This window comes from Salminus brasiliensis, chromosome 9 (genome assembly GCF_030463535.1).
Source record: "Salminus brasiliensis chromosome 9, fSalBra1.hap2, whole genome shotgun sequence".
Lineage (NCBI taxonomy): Eukaryota > Metazoa > Chordata > Actinopteri > Characiformes > Bryconidae > Salminus > Salminus brasiliensis.
In genome coordinates this window covers 42,492,227-42,510,842 of record NC_132886.1, presented here as the reverse complement: position 1 = coordinate 42,510,842, position 18,616 = coordinate 42,492,227, and the positions used below count along the sequence as shown (strand labels likewise).

At 41.2% G+C, this 18,616-nt stretch overlaps 1 protein-coding gene across 1 annotated transcript in view; it reads right to left on the bottom strand.

Annotated features, from left to right (window-relative positions):
* The window catches only part of LOC140562820 (uncharacterized), a 104,584-nt gene that overhangs the window by 30,537 nt on the left and 55,431 nt on the right, over positions 1 to 18,616 (bottom strand). The window contains exon 3 of the mRNA XM_072688675.1: positions 190 to 252. Within this exon, the coding sequence (XP_072544776.1) occupies positions 190 to 252 (63 nt within the window). The remainder of the gene's footprint in view (positions 1 to 189; positions 253 to 18,616) is intronic.

Here is an 18,616-nt window from a genome sequence, read left to right as displayed (position 1 = left end):
CTCCGTTTGGTCATCGTACTTTGATAGGCTTCTTAATAATGGATATTTCGGTATTTAGGAAGTTTAATTTACATTCGATCTGTCAGGGAGGTCGTATTTACAAGTAGGAATACTTGAGATTGTAGATGTAACAAGACTTGATCAGATGCGTAGTGTAACTGTGGTATAAAAATGAAAAAATATACATACATCAAGCAGAATGAGGCGGAATTTCAGCAAGAAGGTATTGAAGTGTAAATAGTTGAAAGGGACCTGGAAGAGAAAGACAAGGAGTATTAAACAAAACACAATTCAAAACCAAGCTACTGGAATAGTTACAGTTTCAGATGTGGTGGAAAACACATTCGAATATTAATAAAAAAAAGAATTATAATAATAACTGGGACAAAAATGGCGTCTTTTATACGCTTTTTTCGCTCCGTTTGGTCATCGTACTTTGATAGGCTTCTTAATAATGGATATATCGGTATTTACGAAGTTTAATTTACATTCGATCTGTCAGGAGGGTTATATGTACAAGTGGGGATACTTGGGAATGTAGATGGAACACGACTTGACCAGATGTGAAGTGTAACTGTGGTATAAAAATGATGAAATATAAAGAAATCAAGCAGAATGAGACTGGAACTCAGCGAGAAGGTATTGAAGTGTAAATAGTTGAAAGGGACCTGGAAGAGAAAGACAAGGAGTAATTAACAAAACACAACCTAAAGCCAAGCTACTGGAATAGTTACAGTTTCAGATGTGGTGGAAAACACATTCGAATATTAATAAAAAATAATTATAATAATAATTGGGACAAAAAATTGCTTCTTTTATACGCTTTTTTCGCTCCGTTTGGTCATCGTACTTTGATAGGCTTCTTAATAATGGATATTTTGGTATTTAGGAAGTTTAATTTATATTTGATCTGTCAGGGAGGTCGAGTTTACAGGTGGGGATACTTGGGATTGTATCTGGAACACGACTTGACCAGATGTGAAGTGTAACTGTGGTTGGTGTGGCGCAACAGATAACACCACTACCTGCCAGTGAGCTACCACACTACGTGGGAGACTGGGGTTCGATTCCCAGTCTGGGTGACTCTGCTGTGCTACACCAATAGCGTCCTTGGGCAAGACTCCTAACACTACATTGGCCCACCTCTGTAATACGAGTTACCTTGTAAGTCGCTCTGGATAAGAGCGTCTGCTAAATGCCATAAATGTAAATGTAAAAATGATAAAATATAACAATAAAATCAAGCAGAATGAGGCGGGAAGGTAGTGAAGTGTAAATAGGTAAAAGGGAGCTGGAGGAGGACAGGGAATAATTAACAAAACTCCACAAAAAAACAAGCTAATGAAATAGTTACAGTTTAAGATTTGGTGGAAAACACATTCTAATATTAATTTTAATAATAATTGGGACTAAATTAGCATCCTTTTACAAGATTTTTTGCTCAGTTTAGTTATCGTCCTTTGCTAGGCTGCTTAATAATGAATATTATGTTTTTAGAAAGTTTAAATTTCATCCTTCAGTGAGGTCGTATTTACAAGAGGTGATACTGGAGATTGTACATGAAACACGACCTGACAAGATCTGAAGTGTAACTTTGGTATAAAAATGAGAAAATATATATAAATCAAGCAGAATGAGGCGGGAACTACGCAACAAGGTAGTGAATCATAAATAATTAACAGGGGGTTAGAGACGAAGGCTAGAGAAGTTTTGTGATATTCTCTTCCTATTTCCCAGTTAACCATAAGATATATAGAATCTTCAGATGAGTTCGCAAGCACAGGGCATGTACTTAATTACATGTTTTAAGTAACTCATTTAATATTTAACCTGTTCAGAAACGAAAAGAGTTCAGGACCCTGTAAATAATTGTCGTATAATAATGAGAAAATGTTAGTAAACCAACAAAACGCAGTGGGAGTTTAGTCAGAAACGGGTGAAAAATTTAAAAACTGTTTTCGATGTGGTTGACGTGGATTTGGTTTATAACAAGATCAATGAAAATAAACAATAATCATACCTTTAACAATGATCCCACGCTACTGCTCCGCTGTTGCCGAGCTGTTGTGTCACTGCGACGCTAATCCAATGTTCGTTTGCTGCTGCTGCACTGGTATAAAATAATAAAAATAATGTATAAATTATAATAATAGACACTTGAAGCCACTGCTACAGGTCAGTGGTAACCTTAAAATCAAAACATTTACTCACACAATACAGCCGACAGTCCTTTCTCTCTACCAAACCTAAAATATTCAAATAAATTAGTTAATGTGTTTTGGTACATTATGTTTAATACAAGTTGTTATACTAGACAAATATACATGGAATGTGCACTTTAGTTATAAGTCAACACAAATAATTTTAGGGCTACCAAGTCCATTTCTATAGATGTTAAGTTATTTGTAGGTAACCTGACTGAAATTCAAAGTTAACACACATTAAAACCAGTAATTACATACTACATATAGCAGAGTTTGCTTGAATTTGTGAGTCGTCTCAATGTTTTCCCAAGCTTGATTGAGTTGAGATGAAATATTATTCTTTTATTATTCTTTTATAATTAAATATTATTATTATAAGTCATATCAGTAAAAGATAATGCTGCGTTTACAAAACATTTTGTCTCATTCAAAAATATTAGATCAACATTATCAGATCAACATACTTTTTCATTGATTTATCCTAAATACTATGTTGCATGAAATTAAATGTTTAGTTTTAGTTAAATTAATTTAAACGCAACCAGGTTACTTATTTTTTATTAGTTGAATCAACAATTTTTTTTTAACAGTGCAGTATTGAAGGATATCAAGATAGACAACCTGTGTAAATACACAGAAAGAGTAAACAACAGGGAGAGTATGCGCATGGGTGCCTCAGGGAGTTTCTGTGTGAAATAAGAGGCGGTGATGAACAAAAAGAGAATGGGCAGGTTTTAAAGATTTAAACACGCCGGTTGCCACTTTTTGTTAATAAGATCAGCTGGTCTTTGTTCTAGACTGGACTAGAAACAAAAAAAAGAAACAATGAGTTAAGTGTCATCAGCATAGAAGTGGTAAGAGAACCCATGAAATTATATTCCTCACATCAGGACAGCAAGTGTAGAGTTAGAACAGAGGACCAAGCACAGAGCCTGGTGCAACACCAGTGGAGAGTCTACACGGAGCCGATGGTCTGTCGCTCGGTCACTTTTGGATGGAAGGAAGGTTGAGGTGTATGTAAAATCAGGATAATGGTTTTAATAAAAAGAACCAACCTGGTGAGGAACACAAGACAGACAGGTGGTAAACACACAACAAAGAAAGGAGAATCAAAACAAAAAGAGACAAGAAAACAGAGTAGGAGCACCTGACAATCATAACAGACAGGTCCAGGCTAACAATGGAAAAAGTCTAAGGAAGGTACAAATACAGAAAAGGAAAGGTCAAGGTGGAACAGTTTGATTAGTATTCAAATCTTCCTCCTGGTGAAGGTAGCAGAGCATTGATCACAGCATCACAGTAAAAGTACAGACCCCAACACAGGGGGCTTAGCTGAACACATGGCATAATACTTGATTTTGCCAATGCTGGACAATATGCAGTGAGTCCATGGGACACCGCCTGCTTTACCCTTTCAGCTCAGCAAAACCCGTCACGTCCGTGTTTTCAGCAGAAAGTGCTTCCCATTTTTCAGGGTAAAGATCATTTAACATGTTCCTCTGTTTACATTTTCCTTCCTACATCTGCCTTTTACTGACATTCTTAAAGCTATGTTTTCTTATGTGTTATCAGATGAACGTATGAAATGACCTACTGACCAAATTTTAGGTTAACAGGACCAGACCACAATGATCACTTTTTGCCCCAAAAATTAAAACGTCTGAAAAGTCTTTTTCACCAGCTTCTTTAAACTGAAATGACCAGTCTAACTTGTATATTTACACACAGTTACACACTCCAGTTTCACAAAACACAATAACGACAAGTCTTTGCAGTGGTTTCATTGAACTCTTTATTTTCTGCATTATCCTTTCTAGTCCTCTTTCCTCCTCCTCAGCCTCCCTCCATCATCTCTCCTCACTTTCTATTGCCAGGAAAGCTGAATCTGAAACACACACACACACACACACACACACACACACACACAGTTTAAATGCAAGTTAAGCTTTGATTTTAACATACAGTATTAAAACTCAGTGCTACAGAAGAGCTTCTCCACCAAGCATGCTGGTTAATATTTCTACAGCTCCTGAATTTAAACCAGGCTTTGGTTCTAAATGTGCTCCATTGCAGCCGGTCTGGTTCTGGTGAAGACAGACTAGTCTCTCTATATATCTGTAGCGTTTTCACAAGCTGAGATTGGTTAATACAGACTGATCGGTCTCCAATTAAACCTTCCTCAGCTCGTCAGGACTGCCGAAAGACAGAGAGGGTGGTAGTTAACGACTAAACGCGGAAACCGTTGTTTTTCTTTTGATGGATGAAGCGCCGGTCTACACTGAGCAGCGTTAGCTGTGTGCTACTTACTGAGGGGAACGTTAGCTAGTTAGCTATCAAAGTTAACCCAACTCTTAATGCTGAACATTCAGTCCTAAAACTCCCAAAATTCACCAAACATGACCTTCATAAATCGCTCATTTACAAGCAAAAAACTAAATTCAAATGTTTGCAGCCTCTCACCTCGTAAAGAACTCCACTTTTCCCCCCCTTGCCACCGTTCACTGACGACCCTCAGCCTCCAGCGGTTCCACCACCTCAGTTGTGTTTTGGTCACATACTCCAAAATGTCTCCGGAAGCAGTCAGTCATCCGGGGACTTTTCTGCGTCCTGTTGATATTATATACATTTTTTACTAGATGTTTTGTTTGTAATTAACTTGATTTGAAAATAGAAATAATGTTTAATGTAAAAATAATGCTTTCCTAGAATGCACTGTCCAATAAAAGTAAAACCTTTCGGGTCGTGAGGCATCTTGGACGCGGGCTGTAAGACTGCCCACCCAATCAGAAGACGGTAGTGATATTTTCTGTGGCTGAAAACAACAATACCGCTGGCCTTAAAGAGTCGTGTTTAGCTTACTGCTTAAGTAGGAGAATATTGTGACAGGAGTTACTGTCATCTGTCATACAGTCACGCAGGATAACGTTCAGCATTTTATTTTTTACAGCGGTTCCATGAAGTGCATACTCTTTGCTGCGATCTTTGCTGCCATCTAGTGTGTTTGGCGTGTGCAGCAGTGAGGAACGTAAAACATTTTTTTAGTGTTTGCAAAGCTTTTTAACAGTTTTTCAGGATTTCGTTTGTGGCAAAAAAAAGACATTTTTATTTACAGATAAAAAAAAATAGTGAAAACTGTCGCTAAAGATAGTCAAGGATACAATTATAACAATGGCTAATGATTTAATATTCACTGATCACAATATTTTTTTTTTAATATTTTGTTTTTATGACTTTACCTGTGTAGTACCATGTCGTTTTATCATTCAATGTTATGCTTTTGGGTGCCCCGTGGTGGCGTTGGGCCGGCTCTACACCCGAAAGGCATCCGTAATCTCAAATCTCCAGCTAACTTTTGATTACAACTGGAACTGCTGCACCATGCCAGTATATGAAAAATACACAGTGAAATACAGAGAGAACGCACAAGACATGGTTTTGTAATGAAGTGGTCTGAGAGTGGAAACGCAAGACAGACATATCCAGACATTTTCCAACATGTAGTGCAAATTTATCTTCAACGTAGGTTTTAATCATTCCTGACTGTAAGCAGACACCTCCATGTCCTCATCTTTGATTCATTCATCAAATTATTCACCAAATTATGAAACCTAAAGTTCTTCTACCTGCATTGTTTTTCCTCTCTGGATTCCAAACCCATTCAACAGAAACACCACCCAAACTCCGTCTAAACCAACTGTGCTACACAAGTAATTAGTCAAACAGCCAATCATATTGGCTAATTAGCAAATCATCCAATCAGGAGAGGTGTTGAACGGAGAGTGAGTCTAAAAGAGTGGAAGAAAAATGGCTGCACTTTCAGGTAGGCTGTTCCTACATAATCAAACCACAGGAAAACATAAATATACAAGAACTTCAGCTTTAGTTGTTCAAATCTATCTTAATTTCTAAACCTCTGGAGGTGCAACTGGTAATGTTTTAAATGTTACTGTGGAAAAAAATCAACACTGCAGCTGATGGCATACATGCTAGCAGTGTTCTCATTAGCTTCATAGCTCTGTGAGCTGAACAACAAACTCCCGATTTGTATCATCTATTGCTGCCTCCTGGGGGTCTGGAGTAAGAGACTAGCCTCTCTTTCTATGCTGTAGTTTCTGTGTTGAAGTTCCAGACAAAAAGGAGAGGAGAGTTCTCCAGATTGGAACCATCAGCACCGTGTTCCACGTGAGGCATGCGGAAGCTCTCCTGCAGTCCAGCAGTTGAAACTCCTGCGGTGTTTAATTAGTGGGTTTAACTGGTTTTAAGATGTGTATGAAAATGAATTCCCAGTAGAGCTACCGGTTTAGAATGCTAATGCTTACTATGGGATTCTACTGGAAACAGCTGCATTTTGCAACTCGTTTCTACCGGAATTTCCACACCAGTACAGTAGAAGTGTTCCAGTTTCCAGATCAATTCCACTGGTGTCAACTGAAAGCAACTGGTATTGTACTGGAGTTTGATCAGATGCTGGATCAGGTTTAGGATAATGCTAATGTTCACATCAGCATGTAATAAAGTACATTAGAGGAAACTGGTGCTGGTGTTGAGAAGATGCTAATCCAAGTCCAGAAAGGCTGAGAAGGGTCAGTTTGAACATCCTGGTCTTTCTGTTTTACATATCCACATAAACCGAGACACCAGCAGAGCAGTCTGATCTCAGTCTAGATCTGATAAGTTTTGTTTAGGGTCACTAAACTCTCACTAATGAACTCAATCTAATTCTAAAAGTTTAAGGATTAAGGATTAATCACTTCCAGATCTTCGCCCTCCGGTCCTGCTCTTCTGCTCTGGATTCAGCCCTAAACTCATAAATATGATCAGCAGCAGTTCTGAGCACCTTCTCTAATGCTAACTAGATAGATAGCTTTGGAGATCAACACTTGCAGTTAGCTTATGTGCAAAGGCTAACTCTGCAGTGGGCTTTGACCACCAGGGGGCGCTGCTCGCTATTAATGGCGTGTAGTGTTAGAGATGTCAGAAGCAGCAGGTGAGGTTTATTACAAATTACAAAAGTCTTTAGTTGGGAGAGACGCTGTTGAGCTTCCACGGGTGCCTCAGGTGGAACACACACGGTTCTCTGTATCTAGAACACCAGCACCACAGACTTTAAAATGGATCTGTCTTGAGCTACGAACCCACAGGAGTCAGAGTCAGACGTCCTGATGGACCTGTACCTTTCACTGAGAATCAGGAGTTGATCTGTCCAAGCTAGCTAGCCGTGAAGCTAATGCAAACACTGTTAGCATGTATGCTAGCAGCTCCAGTGCTAAAACAGGCTAACCTTAGCCAACAGGTTTAATTCAGGCTAACAGGTTTAGCCAACGGATTTAGCTCAGGCTAAACAGTCTAATCCTAGCCAATGGGTTTAGCTCAGGCTAAAATGGGCTAACCTTAGCTAATGTGTTTCACTCAGGGTAAGATGGGCTAAGCTTAGCCATCAGGTTTACCTCAGGCTAAAAGAGCTAACCTTGCCATCAGGTTTAACTCTGGGCTAAAACAGGCTAACCTTAGCCAACAGGTTTGACTCAGGATAAAACAGGCTAACCCTAGACAACAGGCTTAACTCAGGCTAAAACGGGCTAACCTTGGCTAAAAAGTTTAACTCTGATTCAGTCAGGATAAGTCCAGCTAACACGTTTATTAAGATAAGCTAAGGCAGGCTAGCCTTAGCCAACAGGTTTAACTCAGGCTAAAACAGGCTAACCTTAGCCAACAGGTTTGACTCAGGCTAAAACAGGCTAATTCAGATTTAGCTCACGCTAAATAGATGTAGATGATTTAAGTAGATGAGTTTATAGGTGTGTTAAACTACAGCGCTATCAGTAGCGTTCTGCTTTGCAGTGCTAACGCTACACACTGAAGTGTTCTCCATATAATCTGAGTTTAATGTTCTGTTTTGCAGGTTGAGGTTCTGCCCGTGTTCTAAGTTGATGATGCTGGAATGAGAACATTGCTCTGAGAACGTCTTTAGCTCAGTAACCTGCTGAGTGACAGTAAGACAGGTGGGGGTGTACAAACTGATCTACATAGGTTCTAGAGAAATGCATTCCAGAGAGGGTGTGGTGTTTGAGTTCCTCACTCTTTGCAGATGTTCTGATGATCCTAAAGTTGCTGTTCTGTTTCGGGAACCTGGTTTCTGGATCTGTACCCCGTCCTGAAAACTGCCTGGTTCCTCATCTGTGCTGAAGATTCCTGTCTAGAAGATCAGCCTGAGCCCTTGTTTGTCTGAGCTCCTGCCTCTGTGATTGCTTCCCACAATGCAAAGATTCCAAAGCTTCATCCACTGTTTCTCCACATGACACACTCTTTCTGAATATATTTGCATATATAATGAGTGAGTAGCCAATGAGAGGTGCTGACGAAAATGAGTGTTTAAAAGGTGTGTGATGTGAGCGGTGTTCACGATGACGGTGAGGATTAAAAAAAAAAGAGTAAAATCTGAGATCTTTCCACCGTGATTGAGAAGACTAGTACTGCAGAATAAGTAGCAGCATCGGAACCAGACCCTCCACCTGAACTGGTTCTAAAAAAAAATGGGGGATATCATTTCCTTCTGTTCATAAGTTCCTGTCTTGCTCTCCCTCACCAGGGGGAGTGCAGTGTCCCCAGCCCTGGGTAACATCTCATTCTCTCTCAGGCATGGGGCATTTCCTGACCCAGAGCGAGTCAGTGACACCCTCTAGCCCCACCCAGGGCAGAGAATTAAGAGGAGTAAGTCTGGGCTAGCCAACATGCCCCACCTCTTTCCATGGGTGGAGAACATGACATGCTGCAGAGGTTTTACACCTCTAGCCCCACCCACAGTAGGCAGGGCTTGCAGCATGCCAGTATTGAGTTCACCTCAAACCCACCCACACTGAGTGGAGAAGGAGGAGAAATTGCCCCGCCCAGACTTATAAAGTTCTGTATTTTACACTAGAGATAAGACATTTACAACTGGGGTTCACAATGATGGTGACCTTTGGTCAGTTCCTGATTGGATAACGTGGAAATATGCTAATTAACTGAGTTACCATCTACGTGAAATCTGGAGCATCAAGCTAAGATGGACGGGAGAAGCAGTGACCTCTGTTTGAGGGCAGATTCAGGTGTGCTTACTCTCTGTAATTAAAAAACTGCAGGAGGTGTGATAAGCTCCTCCCACACTGCACTCATGTGCTAGTACAGGCTGACCCACATCTGCAGCTGTTCTTTTCTCTCTATGAGGTTCTAGGTAGTTCAGTGCTGGTTTTCAGGTTCAGGGTAAGTGCCGTTGATTCTAAGCTGATTACAGACAGCTGTTCAGAATATTCTCTGATCAGTTTAACTGGAGAACTTTACTTCCTGTGTTTACTGACTTTCACACTGACGGTCAGCATTGGTCAGGTCGTCTAGGTGAAATGGTCATTTTCTGAGGAAGCCTGAAGTCTGGATCTCTCAAAATCTGAGTTTTTCCTCACGTTAGTCAAACAGGCTCTTCTAAAAAAAAAAAAAAAAATCTCCAATGGCAGGTATTTCAGTACTAGTCTTTACCTTCATGGTAACCTTTGATCATATCCCAGCTTACCTGATCTGTAAGGACCCATAAAGCATGCGGAGCATTCAACATCCAGCCTTCGTTCATCCTTCAGTCAAACAGCCGTCTGCACAACAGCGCCACCCTCAGGCTGTGATTGGAGACTGTTTAGTGAGTGGTCTTCTGATCTACAGTAGCAGCTCCAGTGCTATTCTGACTGTCAGATCCCAAACGCTGCCATAATAGATCATATTTAACCCATTTAAGACACATGTTTGTGCAAAAGTTTGCATATATTATAATCTATATATGAATATATTTGCATACTCAAACAGTAGCAAATTGAAATGAATGTAACCTGTATGTATTATCAGCTTGTGCACAAATCCAGAGTCACACAGTTTAATCACGTTACAACAATCACATTTATATGCACTGTGTTGACAAAAGTATGTGGACACCTGCTCATGCAACGTCCAAAATCGAGAGCGGTAGCCAGGAGTTTGTCCTCATTTACTGCTGTAAAATGAATTTTGAAAAAGTTGATTGCATTCAACCTTTAGTGGGAGTATCAATGAGGTCAAATCCTGTGTTTCTCCACTCTATACTCCAGACCGTTCAATACTCACACCATCTCATCACCATGCTTACTAGCTGTACTACATCAGTAATTGGCCAATCAGCCAACCAGGTAAGTTGTTGGAGGGAGAGTGTCTGTAAAGGACAGGAAGAAGAAGGCCTCCACAGTCAGGTAGGCTACTCCAACTTTATAAACGATGGAAAATTTAAAGATCAGAACAAGGACAGGATCTTCAGCACGTCCAGAGACTCTCCCAGCTTCACCTCTAAACCTCTGGAGGAGAAACTGTTCACGGTTTAAATGTTAGTTAGTTAGTGGAGAACAGGAGCAGAACAGCACTGCAGCTGCTAGCATACATGCTAACAGTGTTTGCATTACCTTCCTGGCTAGCTAGCTAGGACAGATCAACTTCTGATTCTCAGTGAAAGGTTCAGGTCCATCAGGACGTCTGACTCTGACTCCTGTGTGTTCGTAGCTCAAGATAGATCCTTTTTAAATTCTGTGGTGCTGGTATTGGTGTTTTAGATAGAGAATAACCGTCTGTGTTCCACCTGAGGAACCCTTGGAAGCTCAGCAGCGTCTCTCCCAGCTAAAGACATTTAATCTGCTGCTTCTGACTTCTCCAACACCACATGCCGTTAATAGTGAGCAGGTGCCCCCTGGTGGCCAAAGCCCACAGCAGCATTTGCTTTTGCACATAAGCTAACTGCAAGTCTTGATCTCCAAAGCTAGCTATCTAGTTAGCATTAGAGAAGGTGCTGATGACTGGATGAGACCGGAGCTCAGAGCTGCTGACCATATATCTAAACCTGATCCAGCATCACCCCAGTGCAAACTCCTGTACAATACCAGTTGCTTTCAGTTGACACCAGTGGAATTGATCTGGAAACTGGAACACTTCTACTGTACTGGTGTGGAAATTCTGGTAGAAGCAAGTTGTAAAATGCAGCTGCTTCCATTCGAATCCCATAGTAAGCATTAGCATTCTAAACCGGTAGCTCTACTGGGAATTCATTTTCATACACAGCTTAAAACCAGTTAAACCCACCAACACTCTACTGGATCAGTTCAGATTCCAAACAACCAGCTTCATCCAGTTAAACCATTAAAAATATTTAGCCAGTAGAGCTGGCTCTCTGGAGCAGATAAGCATGAAATTACAGGCACCAAGCCTAATGTCAGGAGTGAGCTAGAGGAGTATAACCCCCACCCCCCCAGCATTGACCTGTGGAGCAGTGGAACCGGGTCACTGGATTGATGGTGTTCCATCCAATGATTTTGGGATGAGGTGGGGTGGTGCTCATACACCATCCTTACCTCACTTTTTTCTTGTCACTGAATGCAATCAGATCCTCACAGCAATGCCCTGGACAGTAGAGACAGTTTCTCCAACAAAATCAGGATGCATTCTGTGTTTAAGATTCTTGCTCCTTGGTGTGATAAACCCCTCCCACACAGTACCCATGTGTTAGTTCAGGCTGACCCACATCTGCAGCTGTTCTTCTCTCTCTATGAGGTTCTAGGTAGTTCAGTGCTGGTCTTCAGTTTCAGGGTAAGTACCGTTGACTCTGAGCTGATTACAGACAGCTGTTCAGAATATTCTCTGATCAGTTTAACTGGAGAACCTTACTTTCTGTGTTTACTGACTTTCACACTGACGGTCAGCATTGTTTAGGTCATCTAGGTGAGATAGTCAATTTCTGAGACCACCTGAAGTCTGGAGCTCTCAAAATCTGAAATTTTCCTCATGTTAGTCAAACAGGCCTCTGCTAAAAACTCCACTGGCAGGTATTTCAGTACTAGTCTTTACCTTCATGGTAACCTTTGATCATATCCAAGCTTACCAGATCTGTAAGGACCCATAAAGCATGCAGAGCATTCAACATCCAGCCTTCATTCATCCTTCAGTCAAACAGCAGTCTGCACAACAGCGCCACCCCCAGGCTGTGATTGGAGACTGTTTAGGAGTTGCTCTGTCCTAGACTGTTTAGGAAATATGCTAATTAACTCAGTAAATTTGCATATTTCCACGTTGTCCAATCAGGAACTGACCAATGGTCACCATCATTGTGAACCCCAGTTGTAAATGTCTTATCTATAGAGTAACATTCAGAAAGTTATAAGTCTGGTTGCGGCCAGTTTTCCTCCCTACCCGCTCAGTGTGGGTGGGTTTGAGGAGAACCCAATACTGGCATGCTGCAAGCCCTCCTTATTTTAAGTTGGGCTAGAGGTGTAAAACCTCTGCTGCATGCCATGTTCGCCACCCTTTGAAAGAGGCGGGGGCACTTTGGCTAGCCCAGACTTACCCCTCCTCATTCTCTGCCCTGGGTGGGATGAGGAGAAGTGTTCAAGCTGAGATATATCCACCACTACGAGAAAACTAAATCCATCTACTCCGCTTCCATGTTGAAACCACCCCTTGCACCAGCCCTGGTACCTGTTTTGTTGTTGAGTTCCTCTCCCTCATCAGGGGTAGACAGAAAGTTATGAGTCTGGGTGGGGCCAGTTTTCCCTCCTTCTCCAGACCCGAGCGTCCCCCCTAGGGGGACAATGCCCCTGTACTGGGTAACCTCTCATTCTCTCTCAGGCCTGGGGCATTTACTGACCCAGAGGGGATCAGTGATGCCCTCTAGCCCCACCCAGAGCAGAGAATGAGTAGGCAGGGCTTTCAGCATGCCAGCACTGGGTTCACCTCAAACCCACCCACCCACACTGAGTGGAGAGGGAGGAAAACTGGCCCCACCCAGACTCATAACTTTCTGTATTTTACACTACAGATAAGACATTTACAACTGGGGTTCACAATGATGGTAACCATTGGTCAGTTACTGATTGGATAATGTGGAAATATGCTAATTAACTGAGTTACCACCAACATGAAGTCTAGAGCATCAAGCTAAGATGAACGGGAGAAGCAGTGAACTCTGTTTGACTGTTTGGGGGGCAGAGGGTTTACTCTCTGCTGTGCAGCTCAGTTTAACCCCACTGTGTTAAAAAAATGCAGGAGGTGTGATAAGCTCCTCTCACACTGCACCCATGTGTTACTACAGGCTGACCCACATCTACAGCTGTTCTTCTCTCTCTATGAGGTTCTAGGTAGTTTAGTGCTGGTCTTCAGGTTCAGGGTAAGTGCCGTTGACTCTAAGCTGATTACAGAAAGCTGTTCAAAATATTCTCTGATCAGTTCAACTGGTCCTGTGTTTACTGACGGTGAGCGTTGGTCAGGTTGTTAGGGTGAAACTGTTATTTCCTGAGTCAGTTTGAAGTTTGGAGCTTCTGAAAGCTGACGTTTTCGCCATGTTAGTCAAACAGGCTCTGCTAAAACTCCACTGGCAGGTACTTCAGTACTAGTCTTCACCTTCATGGTAACCTTTGATCATATCCCAGCTTACCTGATCTGTAAGGACCTATAAAGCATGAGGAGCATTCAACATCCAGCCTTCATTCATCCTACAGTGAAACAGCCATCTGCTCCACAGCGCCACCCCCAGGCTGTGATTGGTTTAGTGCATGGTCTTCTGATCTACAGTAGATGCTCCAGTGCTATTCTGACTGTTAGATCCCAAATGCTGCCATAATAGATCCTATTTAACCCATTTAAGACAAATGTTTGTGCAGATATTTGTATATATTATAATCTATATAAAAATATATTTGCATACTCAAACAAATGTAGCAAATTTTAATAAATGTAACCTGTATGTCTTACCAGCGTGTGCTCAAATCCAGAGTCACACAGTTTAATCACGTTACAATGATCACATTTACATACAGTGCATTGACAAAAGTATGTGGACACCTGCTCATGCAACGTCCAAAATCAGGAGCGATAGACAGGAGTTTGTACTCATTTACTGCAGTAACAGCCTCTACTCTTTTGGGAAGGCAGTATGCTAGATGTTGGAACATTGCTGCAAGAAGGATTTGATTACATTTAACCTCGAGTGAGAGTATCCAAGAGGTCAAGTCCTGATATTAGATCAATAGTTCCACCACTGCAACTCGTCCCAAAGGTAATAGAAACCAGTGTATCAGAGCTCGCTGCAATCAGTTAGTGTGTAGAACAGAAGCAGAACAGCACTGGAGCTCCTAGCATACATGCTAACAGTGTTTGCATTAGTTTCACAGCTAACTACCTAGAACAGATCAACTCCGTAAATTGAAGCTTTTATAGATTCTCAGTAAAAGGTTCAGGTCCATCAGGACGTACAGCTCTGACTCCTGTGGATTCGTAGCTCAAGACAGATCCTTTTTAAAGTCTGTAGTGCTGGTGTTGGTGTTGTAGATACAGAAAACTGTCTGTGTTCCACCTGAGGCACCCGTGGAAGCTCAGAAGCATTTGTCCTACCTCACCTGCTGCTTCTGATGTCTCAAACACCACACGCCATTGATTGTGAGCAGCGCCCCCTGGTAGAAGAGGACTAGGATAAAATTGGACTCTCTGGAGCAGAAAAACATGAACTGACTGGCACCATGCCCAATGTCCGGCATGAGTCACCTGGATATAAAGCCCCCCACCATTGAGCTGTGGAGCAGTGTAACTGTCTTCTCTAGAACTTTTGGGATGAGGTGGAGTGGTGCTCATCCAACATACTGACTTCTCTAATGCTCGTCATTGAAGGTGCTGAAGGTGTTGGATAGTTATTTGGCATCCTACGGCACGCCAATCTTTATGTGTTCTGTTCATAATGCTGCTTTTCAAGCAAAATTCTCCTCTTCCTCCAGTTACTGCAAGACCCTCAAACTGAGCATATTACACTACCGTTCATCTGCTGTTCCACTGGATGTTCTAAGACAAAGATGGCCACCCCACTTTTTTAATTGAAAAGAAGTTTAGCTGAGCAGACCCCAGTAAGTTTGACAATAAGTGACAGTAAGTGAACAGCATTGTCTCAGTTGTCAGTAATAAAGTGGGAATTGTGTCTAGAACTGCTGAAATGTTCTAGATAGATTCTAATAAAATATATCCCAGCACAAAGACTGTGAGGAAATTTTGAGAGCTTCATTCTTTTCAACAGCTTTCATGATTCTAACACCGTTCCAGGAACCTGGTTGTCAGCTGGATCTCATCCGCACCCAAGATTCCAGTCTAGAGGATCAGGCTGAGGACTCATTTATCTGAGCTTTTTATACTAGTATATTTAATAAAAAAAAAAAAAAACCTATCAAAACCAGCAATTAATATGAGTCATTTAAAAGGCATGTGATGTGACCGGTGTTCTCCATCACGGTGGAGACAAGAAAAAGTGCAAAATCTGAGATTGTTCCAACACGATTGAGAAGACTGGAGCCGTAGACTAAGTCTCAGCATTGGAATGAAAAAAGGTGCTTAAAACTGAGTTTTTTTTTCCTTCCACCTATAGCGTCTCTGGCTCTAGAAGCATTTTATTCTCCATTTGGCCTGGGGCACTCTCCGATCCACCGAGGACCAAGGAGCCCCTCAGACCTTACCCAAAGTGGGCTAAGAACAAGATTGCATTGATTGGGCCAACCCAACTGCTCCGCTTTTCTGAGTGGAAGACGAAGGCAGGCCAACCCCATTCTTGAGTGGGACTTGAACACACTGACACTAAGTGGAGGTCAAGACAAACTGGGCCAACTCAAATGTATATTGTTCATGAGACTCCGAACAGTTACTATTTTAAATCAGGGTTTCACACTGATGGTTACTTTTGCTCTTTTTAACCTGATTGGGTGAGGTGGAAATATGATGGAATTTTTAAAAACATGGATATATTCTATAAAACAAGAGCTATGGTGTTTATTAAGGAGCTAATAAGCTTACTTGAGAAAAAAATGAGAACATGAACCTCTTCAAACTAGATTATGTTAAGGATATAAGCATAAGACTAGTTTTCACAGTGATGGTAACTAAGATAAACAATCTGATGTCTGGAAGAACAGAAAAAAAAAACACAGCCCAGATTTGTTAAAGGATGTGTAAAAAAAAACAAACAAAAAAACAAAAAAAACATAATAATAATATAAAACATAAAACATCACACTCCAATCACCATTGGAGATCATTGTTAAGTGTGGCAATCCTGACTGCTTCCTCCCCATTCATGTAGTCCTGTATGTAGAAAGAAGTTTACTAAAGTGGCCAGTAGGGGGAAGCACAAGGCTGTGTTTTTAAAAAAGTGGCCCATGAGGGAAAGCATTAGGAAGGGGTTGAGAAAGGGGTGTGTAAAAACTTTTCAACATATAGTGCAAATTTATCTTCAGCATGATTTCAGCAGTGTACGCTTTAATGTTTCCTGACTGCAAGCAATGTCCTTATTTATGATTCATTAATTAAAAGTTTTAACCAAACCATGAAAACTAAAGCTCTTCAACCTGCAGTGTTTCTCCACTCTGGATTCCAAACTCATTCAACACTAACACCTTCCAAACATCATGCTAACCAGCAATCATGGAAGCCCTGCTTTAGTCTTTAGAACTCAGCGTTGTGTCTTGCAGTGAAAGGTGTTTAATTAGTGATAAACTTTTCCTACATGACACGCCTATTAATAGTGAGCCAATTCTTAGTTAATAGTTCATTCTTTTCTGCGGATTGTGTTCCTTCCTATTCGCTGATGCTGGAACATCAACATAACTCAGAGAATGACTTCAGCTCATTCATCTGCTGACTGACAGTAAGTGAACAGCAGCATCTCAGTAATCAAGTTGGTATTGTGTCTAGAACTGATGAAATGTCCTAGATAAAAATATCCCAGCACAAAATCCATGAGGAGAGTGTCTGATGATCGACATCTTCATTCTTTAAAGCAGCTTTGATGATTCTAATACTGCAGTTTTTTTTTTCCCTGGTAACCTGGTTGTCAGCTGGACCTGGGCTCTGAGATCTTCATCTGCTCCAAACAGTCCAGTCTAGAAGATCAGCCCGAAGAATCATTTATCTGAGCTTATCTGTCAGCCCACAGTGCTTTTGTGATTACTTCCCACAATGCAAAGCATTCACTACTTTATCCACATTCTCCCACCTTTTTGGAATATATTTTCCTGTTTAATAAGCAGCCAATCGGACATAGCAATTATGATAAGTCTTCGAAAGGTGCGTGATGTAAATGGTGTTCTCAATAGAGAAGACTGTAGCAGCAAACCAAGTCTTAGCATCAGAACATAAAACCTGCTTTGGAGATTTTTTTTTTCTTTTATCTAAAGATCTGATGGAGCGGGGTTTGTGTTTGTTGCCCTTTCAGCCAGAGACCATGTAGTGCCCCTGACTCTAGGAGCATCTCATTCTTTCTCTCTGACCCACATAGGACCAGGAAAACCCTGCCCAAAATGGACAGAGAATGAGCTTGGAGTTTTTGTTTTTTTTTCTGGATCAGCCTAACTGCACCTCCCCTATGTGTGGGAGAAGAAAGAAAGCCTGAAAGATTGGGTGTGGTGGAAATATAGTAATTATCTGTCTTACCATCAACGTAAAGTCTAGAGCATCAGGCTAAGATTGAGGGGAAGGTGGTCAGCTCTGTCACTAAAGGGACAGGTAGGCATCCTGTTCTACTCTGATAATTATCTCATTGTTTCATGTGTTTTAATCACAGCTAGCAATAACTCAAATGTGGGTCAGTTCTGTGTGTAAAGCCCAACCCACATCACACACCCAGAAACACATTCACAGGTTTGCTGCTTTCTGAAGTTATAAGTAGCTCAGTGCTTATCTTTCAGTTCATGGTAGATGCTTTTAATTCCTAGAAAATTATCATCAGTGTTAAGAATAGCAATCTTTATTTGATAGAAAAACAAGAACATACATTTAACTAGTCTAGACTTGATTACGTTAAGACTGTGCATTGTGAGACTAGTTTTCACAATGACTGTAACTGAGATACACGGAGTCTGAGATATGGAATATCAGAAAAAAAAAGTTTTTGGAATTGTACACTACCGGACCCACACTAAAGTTTGTGGACACCACTTCTCAATAGCTAATCCAATTAAGTAGCTTTGGGATAAGTTGTCTAACAGGAGACTCTATACATCTAATGCTAGCATTGTGGAATGGCATCGAAGGGTATAAAGCCCCCCAGCATTGAGCTGTGGAACAGTGGAACTGTGTTCTCTGGAATGATGGTTCTCCATCTAATACTTTTCAGATGAGTTGGGGATTTGAGGATGATGAGGTGGGGTGGTAATCCAACATCCTGCACCAGAATCTAGCAAAAAGCCCATCTTCCTTGGACAGTAGAAACAGTTACTCCAACAAAAACAGGATATGCTCTTTTTCAATATCCTTGATTGTAGAATAAATAATGAATGTGCAGGTGTCCAAATAATTTTTGTCCATATAGTGTAGCTCATTAGCATTATTAAAAGTATGTAACCATGCGG